Below are 13,405 nucleotides of genomic sequence, written 5' to 3'. Positions count from 1 at the left end.
TATAATGACTGCAGTAAGGGACTACCAGCCAGCATTTCTAACAGCATATTCTGAGAAATAAAACAAAAATACCTCCTGACATTTCAAACAATGCAGTAAATTAACGACGGGACGCGTAGATTACAAAAGAAATCAATGACCAGGAATGGGGCAATTTCAACGGACCAAGCGTAACAAGTTCTGTTCAGCCATCGTAATACACGCGTGCATATATATTATGATTTTTTTTTTTAACCCACCGCTTTATAAATATTTTGCAAGTGGGGGGAAAATATGCGCCGTGAAACAAAACGACCTAGGGTGCAAAGCTTTCTGCCGAGATGATGCTGCTGCTGCTGCTGCTACGGCGGCGGGATTTCGCAGGAATGTGCTCCTTAAATTAAACGCGTGTTTGTTTATTCGCTGGCAGCGCCGGGCGAAGCTGGCGGCCGGGAGCCCAAGGCTCACCGCGGATTTCGGTGGAAGTACCGGGCCCGCGGCGCTGGCTACGATTACAGAAAGCCCCCCTCCCCGACTCCCCCCCCCCCCCCCACCTCTCTCTTTCGCTCGCAAACGTGCGGGGGCTGCAATGTTTTTAACCCCCCCCCTCCCTCCCCCTTACACATTTGTACAGGTGACTCTGGCGAGACGGTGCTTTCGTTTCCTCAATGTAAACCGGCCGCACGCCTGGTTTTAGAGAGGCGACAACGATGAGCGATGCGGTTTGACTTTGATTGATCGTTTCACGAAATAAAAAAAATCAGATCTACGCTAATGGTAGAAATTCCACATTCCTATGGCGGAAGGCGTGTATACCGATAGGACAAACACTGTTGATTCTCCCCCCCCCCCCTCTACCCATAAAGGGGTAGTAATTTTATCTACCACGGAGTAATGATGGGCCAAGTAAAAAAAAATCGGTGATTGCTTGCTCGAATGAGTAGTGAAGGTGGTGCTCGTCTCCGGTCTACAGCTCTACGCCAAAGGTGGAAATTCCACATTCCTGTGACGGTGGGGGGGGGGCATTATAATCATAGGGCAATTACTGTTGACTCCCCTCCCCCCCCGCCTTATAAAATTGTACTAATTGTATCTACCTCGGAGGAGTGATGATTGGTCAAGTCAACCACCAACTAGGATTTGAACTCACCATGACCTTCCGATTGCAAGCTGCTCGCTCGACCGCCGAGCCAAAGGGCCGATTGATCGTCACTCAAAATGAATATTTGCTCGCACAGCTCCCGGTCGCTACGTCAAATCGGAATGGGGCACAAGGCGCTTCCTCCGTCTCGGTAGGGGCACGATTGTCCCTCTCAACGCAGGTGGATTCGTCTGACGCCGGGAACACAATGGGTCTGCTCTGATTGAGGTGACAGAGTAATGAGGTGTATGGGCATTAACAGCAAGCGGCTTTTGACACTGTACCCCCAAAGGTTAGCTGAGATTGGTGAGCGGTGTGTGGGGTAGTGGGGTTGGTGGAGGTAGTGGGGGTGGTGGGGGTGGTGGGGGTGGTGGGGGTGGTGGGGGTGGTGGGGGTGGTGGGGGTGGTGGAGGTAGTGGGGGTGTGTGGGGGTGTATGGGGTAGTGGGGGTGTGTGGGGTGTGTGGGGTGTGTGGGGGGGGGGTGTGGGGTGTGTGGGGGTGGTGGAGGTAGTGGGGGTGTGTGGGGGTGTGTGGGGAAACGGTGTCTCTGGAGGAGGAGGAGGAGGCAGAGGGAGCAGACAATACAAATCGAGAGACCCAACTCTCCCTTGCACTTACTGGCCCCTCCAGCTTATCAAGTTCGCCAATCTCCCCACACTCCCATGTGGCACAATAGATGCAGCAATCGTGCAACCACGACGGTAAATATCAAGACAAAGACGCCTGCTCGGTTGTGTCGACTGCTCGGGCAAGGTCTGTTCGCGAGCACTTGAAAACGAGCATGGTACATACGGCAGATTGGAACTTTTAATGGGAGACGGACTGGGAATAGCGGCTGGTATTGGCTTAGGCTGCGACGCGAATCGGCGGTGGCAGATTATCCATAGATCCTTGACGCTATCTTCGCCGGAGATTTAATTGCTACCCACTTAAGATGTGTGGGTCTACCTCCAGGCATTATGCTTTCCTCCCACGTGCCCATGCACGCATTCATGGCACCGGCCAAGCGTCTAAATGCAGGACACTCGTAAAATGAGAGTCTTGAGACTCATTGAGGCTAACCATGGATAAACATCGCATTATTATCATCATCATCATTAATTATGGGCACGGTCAAATTTAGACACTTCGCAATAAAGGCAATTATCATCACAACACAATTGCAAATCACACACACGTTCAAGAGCAGACCGGGACAAACTTATCCTCGTCTTTTCACGTAGATGGGCAATGTCACGTGGAAGGAGCAGAGCTGACATTTGGTCTCTCCGGCTCCTTCCATCAGCTGCACGCAATGAGCGTCGTAAATAATATAAACCCCAAGGAGCCTCCGACCTGCATAGCAAGGGAGGCCCCAAAACCTCCCCCCCCCGCCCCGACCTCTGAAACAACGACCCACGCCACCACGACCACCACCAACCCGCCACATGAATCTCTTTCTCCCTCACCCCACCGCCTCCCCTTACGATGCCAGGCGGCGATGGCCATGCACGTGGCCTGTAGTCCAGTACTGTGGAGGCAGCGAGGGTTGGTGGATAGCGCAAAAAAAGTTGTTCAACTCCCTTACACTGGGGGCCTTGAGTTTGCCATTACCCCGGTTTGCCGGGAGAAAGGAGTACATCGAATTGTGGACTAATCTCCATCTGTTCCGTATGTGTGGGATTAAGTGTTCCGCCCTCGCACGCGCAGATTTTCTCTGGGTGCTCTGGATTCCTCCCATACGTATGAACATTCATTAATTGTCTGAAAAAAATCGGAATATAAAAACTAAACGCAAAACCCTCCGGGGCAGGTAAGTTATTATAACAGCTCTACAGCCATCAATACCTTCTGCCAAAGCCGGCATTCAATCTCCACTGAATTGGACGTTGCTGCTTTTCCACTTCTGCCTGAAAATGTCTCCATGTGGCCCTCAGCACTCCGAAGACCCTTCCTCTGGTTCAAGTCCAAGCTCAAGACTCTCTCCTTTGTTTTCATGTGAACGGCTACCGCACTGCCCTCTCTGGCACCAGGGTATTCTGCCCCTCTGTCCCTGCTGTAAAAGTTAATCTCAAACAAAACCGCTTTCTTAAAAATTGTCAAGTCGTTTACTCCGATATGCTTGTAATGTCTCCTCCAGATGTCTACCGGCACAAATGTACCCCCCGCACGAACTTGTCACACCCCCATTCAATGTTGGAAGCTAAGCAGGGATTTTAGCCTGGTTAGTACTTGGGATACGTGAATGTCAACGGCTCGCCAATGGTTGCAGACGCGAGGCTGCGAGGTTATGGCCAGGAAATGGCAGCGTCGAGTATCAACACCAATACAGACAGCCGCAATTCGCCACGAAGTGACAGTGGACGCCACCACGCCGCCTGTGCCAGGCCAGGTGCACTTCGAGTCGCACCAATTGGTATGCATGCGACGTACCGAGTTTTATCCAGGTTCCTCACCTTCTCCCCCCCCCGCTCGCATGAAGCAACACACTCGTTAGAAAGCATCGGCCAAGCATCCAGAAGCGGTAACCTGCTGAAAAACGAGCCTTCCCCTGGACAAACGTGCCGTTCATAATCATTAGCGCGTATTATCACTGGACGTGGTCACACTTGGGACCCAAATTGCAACGGCAAGGACAGAGAGGCGGGGGTGGATGCGCGTTCTCCAGACGAGGGCGGCGGGAGCGATGGGTAAGGGGGGATGGCACCGGTGATGGATGGTGGTGGGGGTAGGGTGCCATGATCCCGTGGATTACTCACGCACACCAAGAACTGCAGGGCCCCAACGTAGTCGCGCTCCGTGCTCAGTATCTCGCTCATCACACACACGCGGAGCCGCTTCTGCCTGTCCCCTGCATCCTTGGACTGCTGAGTCTCGCCAGCCTCCTCCTCCTTCAACAAGGGCAGCGTGACGCTTGACATCCCTAGAGTGGAGGCAGGATCATAGTGGGTGGGGGAGGAGGGGTAGGGGAGATGCTATTGTCCTTCATTTGTTCTGTATTGTTCTTTATAATAAACTGTATGTTTGTTGGTGTATTCGTGTCAACGTTAGGGCGTCATTACGTGGAGCAGAGGATCCCGTATTTTGTTGTTGGGGTTAGGTCACGTCGTAGTTTGACGCCAACATTATTATCATTAGCCCTACCATCTCCTGACAATATCGTCACGTTCTAAAATAAATAGACGTATTTCATTTACGCGCGGCCAATGTGTTGGTCAGAATTCTGACCATTTTAAACAAAGTTTCCCCACCGATGGCGTTGAGATTCCCTCGTGACTGAAGTTGACACCGACATTCAACATTCTTCGTAATGAAGGGGTTTTTTTGTGTGTTAGATCTCGTAAGTATAAATGTGTCGTAACCCTCCACCACCCGCCACAGCCAGTAAGGTTTGTCACGTAAACAAAACTCGCCGATCAATCGCTACATCAGCCCAACGGTGCGTTGGAGAGTACATCCACAACATTTACAATTTAAGTAGTACGTCTTTTCGGCTGGCAATGGCATCACCCAGCATCATCGAGAGATTTGCCAGAATAGTGAGGCAATCCACCTGCTTCCGCTCTTAAAAGGGAGCAGCAATTCACCATTCAGCTCGCACTGCGTTGAGCGCCTTGCGGGCAAACGCACCTCCGGATTATTGATGTCGCTCCAGATCGCTATTAGCCGAAGGTGTCGCGAGTTATCATTCACGTCGCAGATGCTCGTTACCATCACCACCACCACCACCTCCTCCTCCATCGGTTTTAATATCCGGCACTTTATTGCATCCTGAACAGTGGTTGAATGCTGTTACGGCGATTTTGGTGTGCGCGCCAACTTCACCTCGCCGTGGTTAGTCTTGTATATCTATAATAATAATATCTACTCGTAGGAATATTATCTACGATTGTAACGGAGCGGTGTGCTATGGTGGCGGTGCCTGATACTCGCCAATCCCTGCTCCAAAGCCGGCCCGTTTTGCAGCATCCAAACAAATATATGGAGTAGAGAAATTACACCCTGATAACAACCATCATTGCCACCACCACCATCATCATCATCATTATCCTCTTTTCTAGATAAAAACAAAAACAACCATACGAATGAACGTCGTTAGACCAGCGATGAGATGAACATCACCATCATGACCGTGTTCACTACCGTTCATCGCACATGCACTCGGGTGAAAATCAAAACTCATAAGCGAATCCGCAAGCGAGCTGCTGAATTTCGTGGTCATTGTATTTCATTTCGACACATTTACAAAGCACGGAGCCCTTGCGTGTGGCTTGTGTGTGTGTGTGTGCGCGCGAGAGAGAGTTTGATTCAATACTGCACAGGTCTTACTTACTTGCTCATTCATATAGACGCCAGCCAGTGTGTACTTTGCACAATGCACCACGGTTGAAGGAAGAATGCAGTTGCAGCAGTCGTATGGGGGTAGAACAGCTGCCCTAGTCCACTCCCAAAGCCTCCTCTATATTCATCCGCGTCTTGCTACACAGTTGCTTTGCAGAGAGCGGCCTCCTTCTCTGCAGTCACAGTATCTTGCTTGTCTGTGTATGGATATCCCAAGGCAAGCGCACGTGTCGTCTTTTGAGCCAAGCTTACAACACAGACACCGATCGCCCTCTCGCTCTTCTCGCAGAGTAAAAATATGGAGCGGCTGTTTCAGTCCAGCGGCGTCTTTAAAACCCCGAATACGTTGGGGGGGAGGTTGGGGGGGAGGGGGAGGGTTTGTATTTCTTTCAAATATAACACGCGCAAAAAAATATAACCGATGAATTAAAAAGCACCGAGTCTTGATTCGACTGTCCGTTCGGCCACTAAACCCCCCTACCGATGACCGGTGCCGTATATATAAAAAAAAATCAGTTGATCCTTGCGATGGAGCGAGTTGAGAGCGTCACGATAACTCCATCGATAAGCTTGGGATGGGCGCAGCCTTTGCCGAGGGCTGCGACTGCACTCGCGAGACGGGAGGAAGAGCGAAATGCCCCACCAGCCCCTTCGCTCTCTCTCCCCTCCGTCTCTCTCTCCCTCTCTCAAAACGTCGCGACAAGCTGAGCGGTGGCAATTTCCAGTGAGGCAATGCTGGTTGTTGTAAAAAAAATCACAATTGTAAATCTAAATTAAGAGAATTACAAAGGAGCCTAACGGCAGAAGACCACCGCCGCAGCACGATTCGCCTGCGCGTCCACGCCGCACGCGAACTCCTTCCTCCTCCTCGTGCTGCTGCTGCTACTGCCGCTGCTGCCTATGCCGAGTTGACCTCGACCCAGCAGAGAGGATGTGGAGGGAGGGAGAGGGAGGGAGGGAGAGATGGTGGGGAGAGGGATAGGAGAGCGCGGGGGGTGGCGAGAGAGAGAGAGAGAGGAACAGGGGCTTTGGGGTGAAGCGAGGTTTAGTGTGTGGGTGCTGGATGATGGTGGGGTTGTAATGGTGAATGGTGGGTGGTGGTGATAGTAGCGGTGGACACAATTGCGGGTGAGCAGTGTTATAATAGAACACAGACAGACAGAGAGAGGTGGAAGAAAGTTGGAGAAATTAATAGTTGCTGTGCTGGCTTTGCTTGTGGATGGCAGGGTAAGAGGTTCGCGCACAGAGGGGCGGCTGGTGTGGGAGGTGGGGGGGGTTGCAGATGTTGTGATGAATGAGCAGTGATGTAATGACTTCTACCTCGCCTGCGATGGTGCCTGACGTCGCGACGCGGGCCATCGAGGCATTGTTCACTGGGACAGTCTCGCTACTGACGCGGGTAGGCTTTTTCTCACACAGCCAGGATGCCTCTTTTGGTTAAAGCCACAATTGATTCCTGGTGACTACCCGTGCAGGACATATCCCCCCCCCCTCCTCCCGTCCCGTCCTCCCTACAGCAATAACAAAAGCCAACGGGCCCATATGGAAAACGATGGCGCTTATCCCTGAATTAGCATTGAGGCTACGCCAACCAATCTCTGAGCGAATGCGCCGTTCCTCGCAATCGGATGTGAAAACGTCGCTCAGCGTTCCTTTGAAATGTCCCATTCGGGCTGCGTGCCTATGAGCGGTTGTCACCTGGTCGAACAAAACTCACCGCGCCCGATCTCGGCAGACCTCGGCAGCTAACCGGTGGTTGTCTGTGTGGGTTTCAAGAGTCCGGTTCATTTTGAAGACCTCAGGAGACCCAGAGAAAGAGAGAGAGAGACAGAGTCGCATTTGTAAGAGTGACCCGGGCCGCCACACCGCCGTGCGTCCAAGGTTTTCCTTTGGCTTCTAAAGTCCGTGAGCAGTGGCAGAAAAAAATGCCATTGTTGTACGCCGCTGTGCAGCGATGAACTCCCGCGTCGATGTCTTCAGTCAGCATCCCACGCTGAACATCGAGGTTTTGGTTTAACAAACACTCGCTACGCGCATCCATAAATTGATTGACAAAGAGGGGCCGTGGATGGACACGTAAGTGCTGAGCGTGGGACATTTGGCCTCGTGTTGATATGTTCATGGGATTAAACTCAATCGTTATTATTACCCTGACAGGACAATACTCTGCTGCTTAATAGCGGTCTCAACATTGCTGCAAGCGACGTAGTGCCAACATAAGCAAAAGTGTTGCCTGGTTAATGAACATGAATATTTCATGAAACAGAGGCAAGTGTGTATCGAACTACAATGAGAAATATTGTGGGTGCGTGCGCGAAAATCTGACATTCTCAACTGGCCGATGGTGCGAATCGTGAAATCCTCATCATCGCCAGCAGGAGGATCGCAATACGCGATGCATTGTCAAACACAACCACCTCAACCATCATCGCATTGACACCTTAAACGTCATCATCAGTAGTGTCATAACGTCCTTACAAAAACAATCATAAACCACCACCAACACAATCACCAACACTGCCACAACCACCAACGATATTTGCACACTCACCACCACCACAATCATCCCCATCAACAATCGTAACCACCAACCTCTCCAATGAAGAATAAATCCTGCGTGTGTAAACAAGCAATGCCACCATTAATTGTGCCAGCCGTTATACAGCAGGTGAGAGCATTCAGAAGACATCTCATCTCTCTGATTGGCGATACGATCATCACGGCAAGCGTGCAATACACGCGTCATTACCTCTCCACATGCACCTACATATGCGTGCGCATTGCCCGTGCTATTGTTGGGATGTCGCTGGGCAGGTTTCTGTTATGACAAGTGCTCACCACCCCCCCCGCCCCCCATACACACACACGCCACACGCCAATGCCCCCACGCCAATAGGTTTCGAAGGGACCCGAGGCGAGAGATGACGATACCCTAATTGTGTTTCTCTTTTGAAAAACAAAGAGCTGCGGCTCACGGGCCAAGTCTGCCCTCTGGTGGCCACTTTGCGCCCCCCACCCCTACAGGATAAGAAGGTGAGGTGGGGGAAGCGGCAACTTTCCACAAAAGTGCAGCTTAAGAAGGAACGGGCGCGGCACGTACTCCCGTTGTGGGCCACGGTGCAAGCGTCTGCTGAGAATGGCACTCCAGGGAAGACCCAGGTAGCCATCGGGATGTGTCAAATAAAACAAATAAATCACTCGTATATGTTGGTACGTACTGGACATGTGTGAAACACAGCTGCATAGCTCCATAGCTCATCGGATTCCTCCGGTGTAAATAAAGATTCGGATATGTTATGTGTGGAGAGGCAACGCGTGAAGGGGTGTATTGTCCGTTTTTGTTTCTTGAATCATACTCCCCACAACGACGTTGCCTATGACTGTGTGATGTATTTAGGTTGGAGCTGCACATCAGTGCCACCAGAGCCACGCCGTGGTTGTATCTCTCCAGTGCGTAGTTATTATGTTAAGACGAGGAATATATATAAAAGCATAACTCAATTATGTCATGTACTGGACATCTGAGAAAAAGAGCTTTACAGCTCTTCGGATTTATCCAGGATGAATACAGATTCTGATGTCCATACTTTGCTTTGCCCACAAACAAATATGGTTTTTAGTCCATGGTCTAATTGGATTTCTAGACCAAAATAATCCAACGGCGCCTTGTGAAAGCGAGAAAACTCTGGACAGGCTTCAATCTTCTGGTTCTCATCAGCAGAGTAAGACTTTTTTTCACAAATGCTGCTGGATTATCAGACGTTACTGGCAAGAGCACTCCATATAAAATATGAGACCCCATTCAACGCAATTAAAAAAGCAATGCACTCGTTATGCGTTACGGTGGGACATTATGGGTAACAGCAAAACGGGTTACAGGACATCCAGCCGGTATATGTTTATCATCAACGCCCGACACTCTTGGATACCTTATTGGAGTTCAAAATTACGCACAAACACGCTGTAAAATTCCCAACGCAGAGGATGCCTGGGTTTAATCACCCACGGGGTTCACGGTCCGCCCTAAATCGCGTACGTTACAACCCAAGGTAGATATGTGGATGCCTGATGCACGAATGAGAAATTTAAATCTCTCCAGTGTGCGACTGTGCGACATCACGGGGATGGTAACGACTCCACTTGCTCCTGACGCGGCTACCTGGGCCTGACCGCCTTGCACGTGAAAGAGAAGTTGTTGTTGTTCTGCATCGACATCAGCAGGCACACGATGGAGAAGTAGAAGACGAGACTCTTGAGTAGTTTTTTTTTTTAATGTGTACCGCCACCTCAGGCGGGCGGTGCACTAACATCACCTTCTCGCCGATTAGCTTTGATTGAACAGGCATTACTTTACACCTGACCAGTGCCGGATTATCCCAGTGGCACAAGTAGCGACACATGCTACGGGTCCCGCACTTTCAAGGACCCCGCGCTAAATGCTTTCAGGCTACCAGTGATTTCGCACGGCGGGGTGTCTCGCAAAGCATATCGAGTCATCGCGGCAAACCCGCCAATAAAGCAAATTGCCGCCGGCGGTAAGCGCGCACAACCCTCTGCGCGCGGATGAGCCGTCCTGTTCTTGTTGTTCTTGTTGTTGTTGGTGTTGTTATCAAAAGGGTGGTCCGCACGTCTCGGTTATCACACCGTGCCGGTCGACATCCATTCTAAGGTAGCGGTGGCAATAGCCACGGTTGCACTGGAACGCAGCTTCCCCGCGTAACGCAAGAACCCTCCCCGTCTAGTTTCCGATCCTCCCTAAAGGCTCACCTCTGGTCCATCGTTCCCTCCACCCCCAGGCACTCACCGTAATTCCCGTACCCACTGACCTCCGTCCCAGTGCCGGATTATCCTAGGAGCAAACGTAGCTACAAATGTAGCTACGGGCCCCGCACTTTCAAGGGCCCCGCGCTAAACGCTTTCAAGCTATCAATTCCGGTTCCGTGATTCTGCACTTGCTCTATTACTATAGTACTATACTGCCTTCAACTTTGATGAATGACTGGGTGTTTTAGGTTAGCGCTTTGTCGTATTATCTGGCTGTATAACAAATGAAACAAAAAAAAAACAATTACATTACTATGCAAGTTAAAAATGTGTGTTTTGATATTTATGGCCCCTTTATAACATATGCTACAAGCCCCGCTCTCGCTTAATCCGGCACCGCACCTGACTTCAAGGTTCATCACACTCACTTTAAGATATTTCTTGTTCATGTTTTTGTTTTGTTGCGGTTGCACCCGAGTCAAGAGCCGCATGGCTCACAGGGTTATACCTAATAAATAAAAACTGAAGAACTCGCCCCCTGCCCTCGCCACCGCGTCTCCCAGCGGTCCAATGCCGCGCGAGGCTCACAATCGTTCGGGGCCGCAAAGCGATCGCGCTCTGCTCCCCTCGGGAATTTATATTGCGACGTTAATTGAGAGGCTCTCAGAAACCCCACCACACACTTTACCCCACTCCACACACTTTACCACCACCACCACCACACACTTTACCCCACTCCACACACTTTACCCCCACCACCACCACACACTTTACCCCACTCCACACACTTTACCCCACCACACTTTACCCCATCACACTTTACCCCCCACCACACTTTACCCCCACCACACTTTACCCCCACCACACTTTACCCCACCACACTTTACCCCCACCACACTTTACCCCCACCACACTTTACCCACACACTTTACACCCCACCCACACTTTACCCCCACCACAACACCCCCACACACTTTACCCCACCACACACTTACCCCACACACACTTACCCCCACCACACTTTCACCCCCCACCCCACTTCCCCCCCCACCACCTAACCCCACCACACTTACCCCCCACACTTCACCCCACCCCACACACTTCACCCCACCACACTTTACCCCCCACCACACACTTTACCCCCACCACACTTTACCCCCACCACACTTCACCCCACCACACTTTACCCCCACCACACTTTACCCCACCACACTTCACCCCACCACACTTTACCCCCACCACACTTTACCCCCACCACACTTTACCCCCACCACACTTTACCCCCCACACACTTTACCCCACCACACTTTACCCCACCACACTTTACCCCCACCACACTTTACCCCCCACCACACTTCACCCCCACACACTTTACCCCCACCACACTTTACCCCCCACCACACTTTACCCCCACCACACTTTACCCCCACCACACTTTACCCCCCACCACACTTCACCCCCACACACTTTACCCCCACCACACTTTACCCCCACCACACTTTACCCCCACCACACTTTACCCCCACCACACTTTACCCCCCACCACACTTTACCCCCACCACACTTTACCCCCACCACACTTTACCCCCACCACACTTTACCCCCCACCACACTTTACCCCCACCACACTTTACCCCACCACACTTTACCCCCACCACACTTCACCCCACCACACTTTACCCCCACCACACTTTACCCCACCACACTTTACCCCACCACACTTTACCCCCACCACACTTTACCCCCACCACACTTTACCCCCACCACACTTTACCCCACCACACTTTACCCCCACCACACTTTACCCCCCACCACACTTTACCCCACCACACTTTACCCCCACCACACTTTACCCCCACCACACTTTACCCCACCACACTTTACCCCACCACACTTTACCCCCACCACACTTTACCCCATCACACTTTACCCCCACCACACTTTACCCCCACCACACTTTACCCCACCACACTTTACCCCACCACACTTTACCCCACCACACTTTACTCCACCACACTTTACCCCCCACCACACTTTACCCCCACCACACTTTACCCCACCACACTTTACCCCCACCACACTTTACCCCACCGCACTTTACCCCCCACCACACTTTACCCCACCACACTTTACCCCCCACCACACTTTACCCCACCACACTTTACCCCCACCCAACATTTTACCCCCACCACACTTTACCCCCCACCACACTTTACCCCACCACACTTTACCCCCACCCAACATTTTACCCCCACCACACTTTTTGCTGACTGGTCCATTGAACAAAGACGGCGGTCACCGCATCGCGAGCTTACAGATGCGCTTCTGCGGCCGTCTGGAACGCTCTTCCTGCCGATTTTAGGAATCCACCTGAGGCTATTAGCTCTTTAAAATAATCTAAGATTGACAAACTCATTTATTTTGAATTGCTTTTTGTGCTTAGTTTGTTGTCCTTCACCCGGCACTTCTGATTAGCACGGTTGGCAGCGTACGGTGCGAAAGAAGTTCAACGTACGTGCATAATGTAACATTGAATGTAACATTGAATGTAACATTGAATGCGATCCGAGCCTTTAACATTGCAGTCCCCTGTGGTGCCTTGGAATGAAGGTCGGTAAAATAATGTTTTTTTTATTGGCACTAATGGAAACCTTATGAAGCTCACGGCCATTTAATATTTGTTTTTTCTCATTAAATGTATTTTACACAGTTGCAGTGCGTGCACGTGTGTTAGCTACTCGTTCCTTCCCAGCGGTGTAACATTTTAACACATACGTCGTGACAAATGAAAATCAACACCTCCCACCCTCCCTCCAATTGCGGAATTGCGAGTTATCATACCACATATTCCTTGTGTGGACGCGCTATTAAGTTTGTCTGATCTGCGCCCAAGGATGTCAGTATGTCGTGAACACGAGACTCATCAACTTGGTACGCTTGTAGAGCCAGCAAGGCCTCAACTGTGAGCCTCCAGACTTTTTCTCGAGACAATCCCGACAATTTGTGTGTAATCGGATGCCGTGTTGCTCTGTTGGTACTTCAAATTGAGTGACATTTTCCGTTAATGTCGCCATTGGGATGACTTTTTTTCATGCTTGCCAATAGCAGTTATCATGGTATGTTGCTTGTTTGTTTGGTTTCAGATGTGGAAGGAAACCCATTGCAGAACAAAGGGGGGAGGAGAATTTACAAACTCCACG

The 13,405-nt window shown here is 51.0% G+C and overlaps 1 protein-coding gene across 3 annotated transcripts in view; it reads right to left on the bottom strand.

Annotated features, from left to right (window-relative positions):
- The window catches only part of LOC116945250 (phosphatidylinositol 3,4,5-trisphosphate-dependent Rac exchanger 2 protein-like), a 192,920-nt gene extending 186,205 nt beyond the window's left edge, over window positions 1-6,715 (bottom strand). For 2 of the 3 annotated variants that reach the window (XM_032959592.2, XM_032959593.2), the window contains exons 1-2: window positions 5,434-6,715; window positions 3,860-4,023 (exon numbers count right to left, since the gene is read on the bottom strand). In XM_032959592.2, the coding sequence (XP_032815483.2) occupies window positions 3,860-4,021 (162 nt within the window). In that variant the 5' untranslated portion in view covers window positions 4,022-4,023; window positions 5,434-6,715. The remainder of the gene's footprint in view (window positions 1-3,859; window positions 4,024-5,433) is intronic. The other variant, XM_032959594.2, reaches the window with a different exon arrangement.
- Between the last annotated feature and the right edge of the window lie 6,690 nt (window positions 6,716-13,405).

This window comes from Petromyzon marinus, chromosome 23 (assembly GCF_048934315.1).
Source record: "Petromyzon marinus isolate PM22_M1 ecotype Great Lakes invasive population chromosome 23, UKy_Petmar_22M1.pri1.0, whole genome shotgun sequence".
Classification (NCBI taxonomy): Eukaryota; Metazoa; Chordata; class Hyperoartia; order Petromyzontiformes; family Petromyzontidae; genus Petromyzon; species Petromyzon marinus.
Note: the sequence above shows the minus strand (reverse complement) of the source record. Positions and strands in the feature narration are given on the sequence as shown.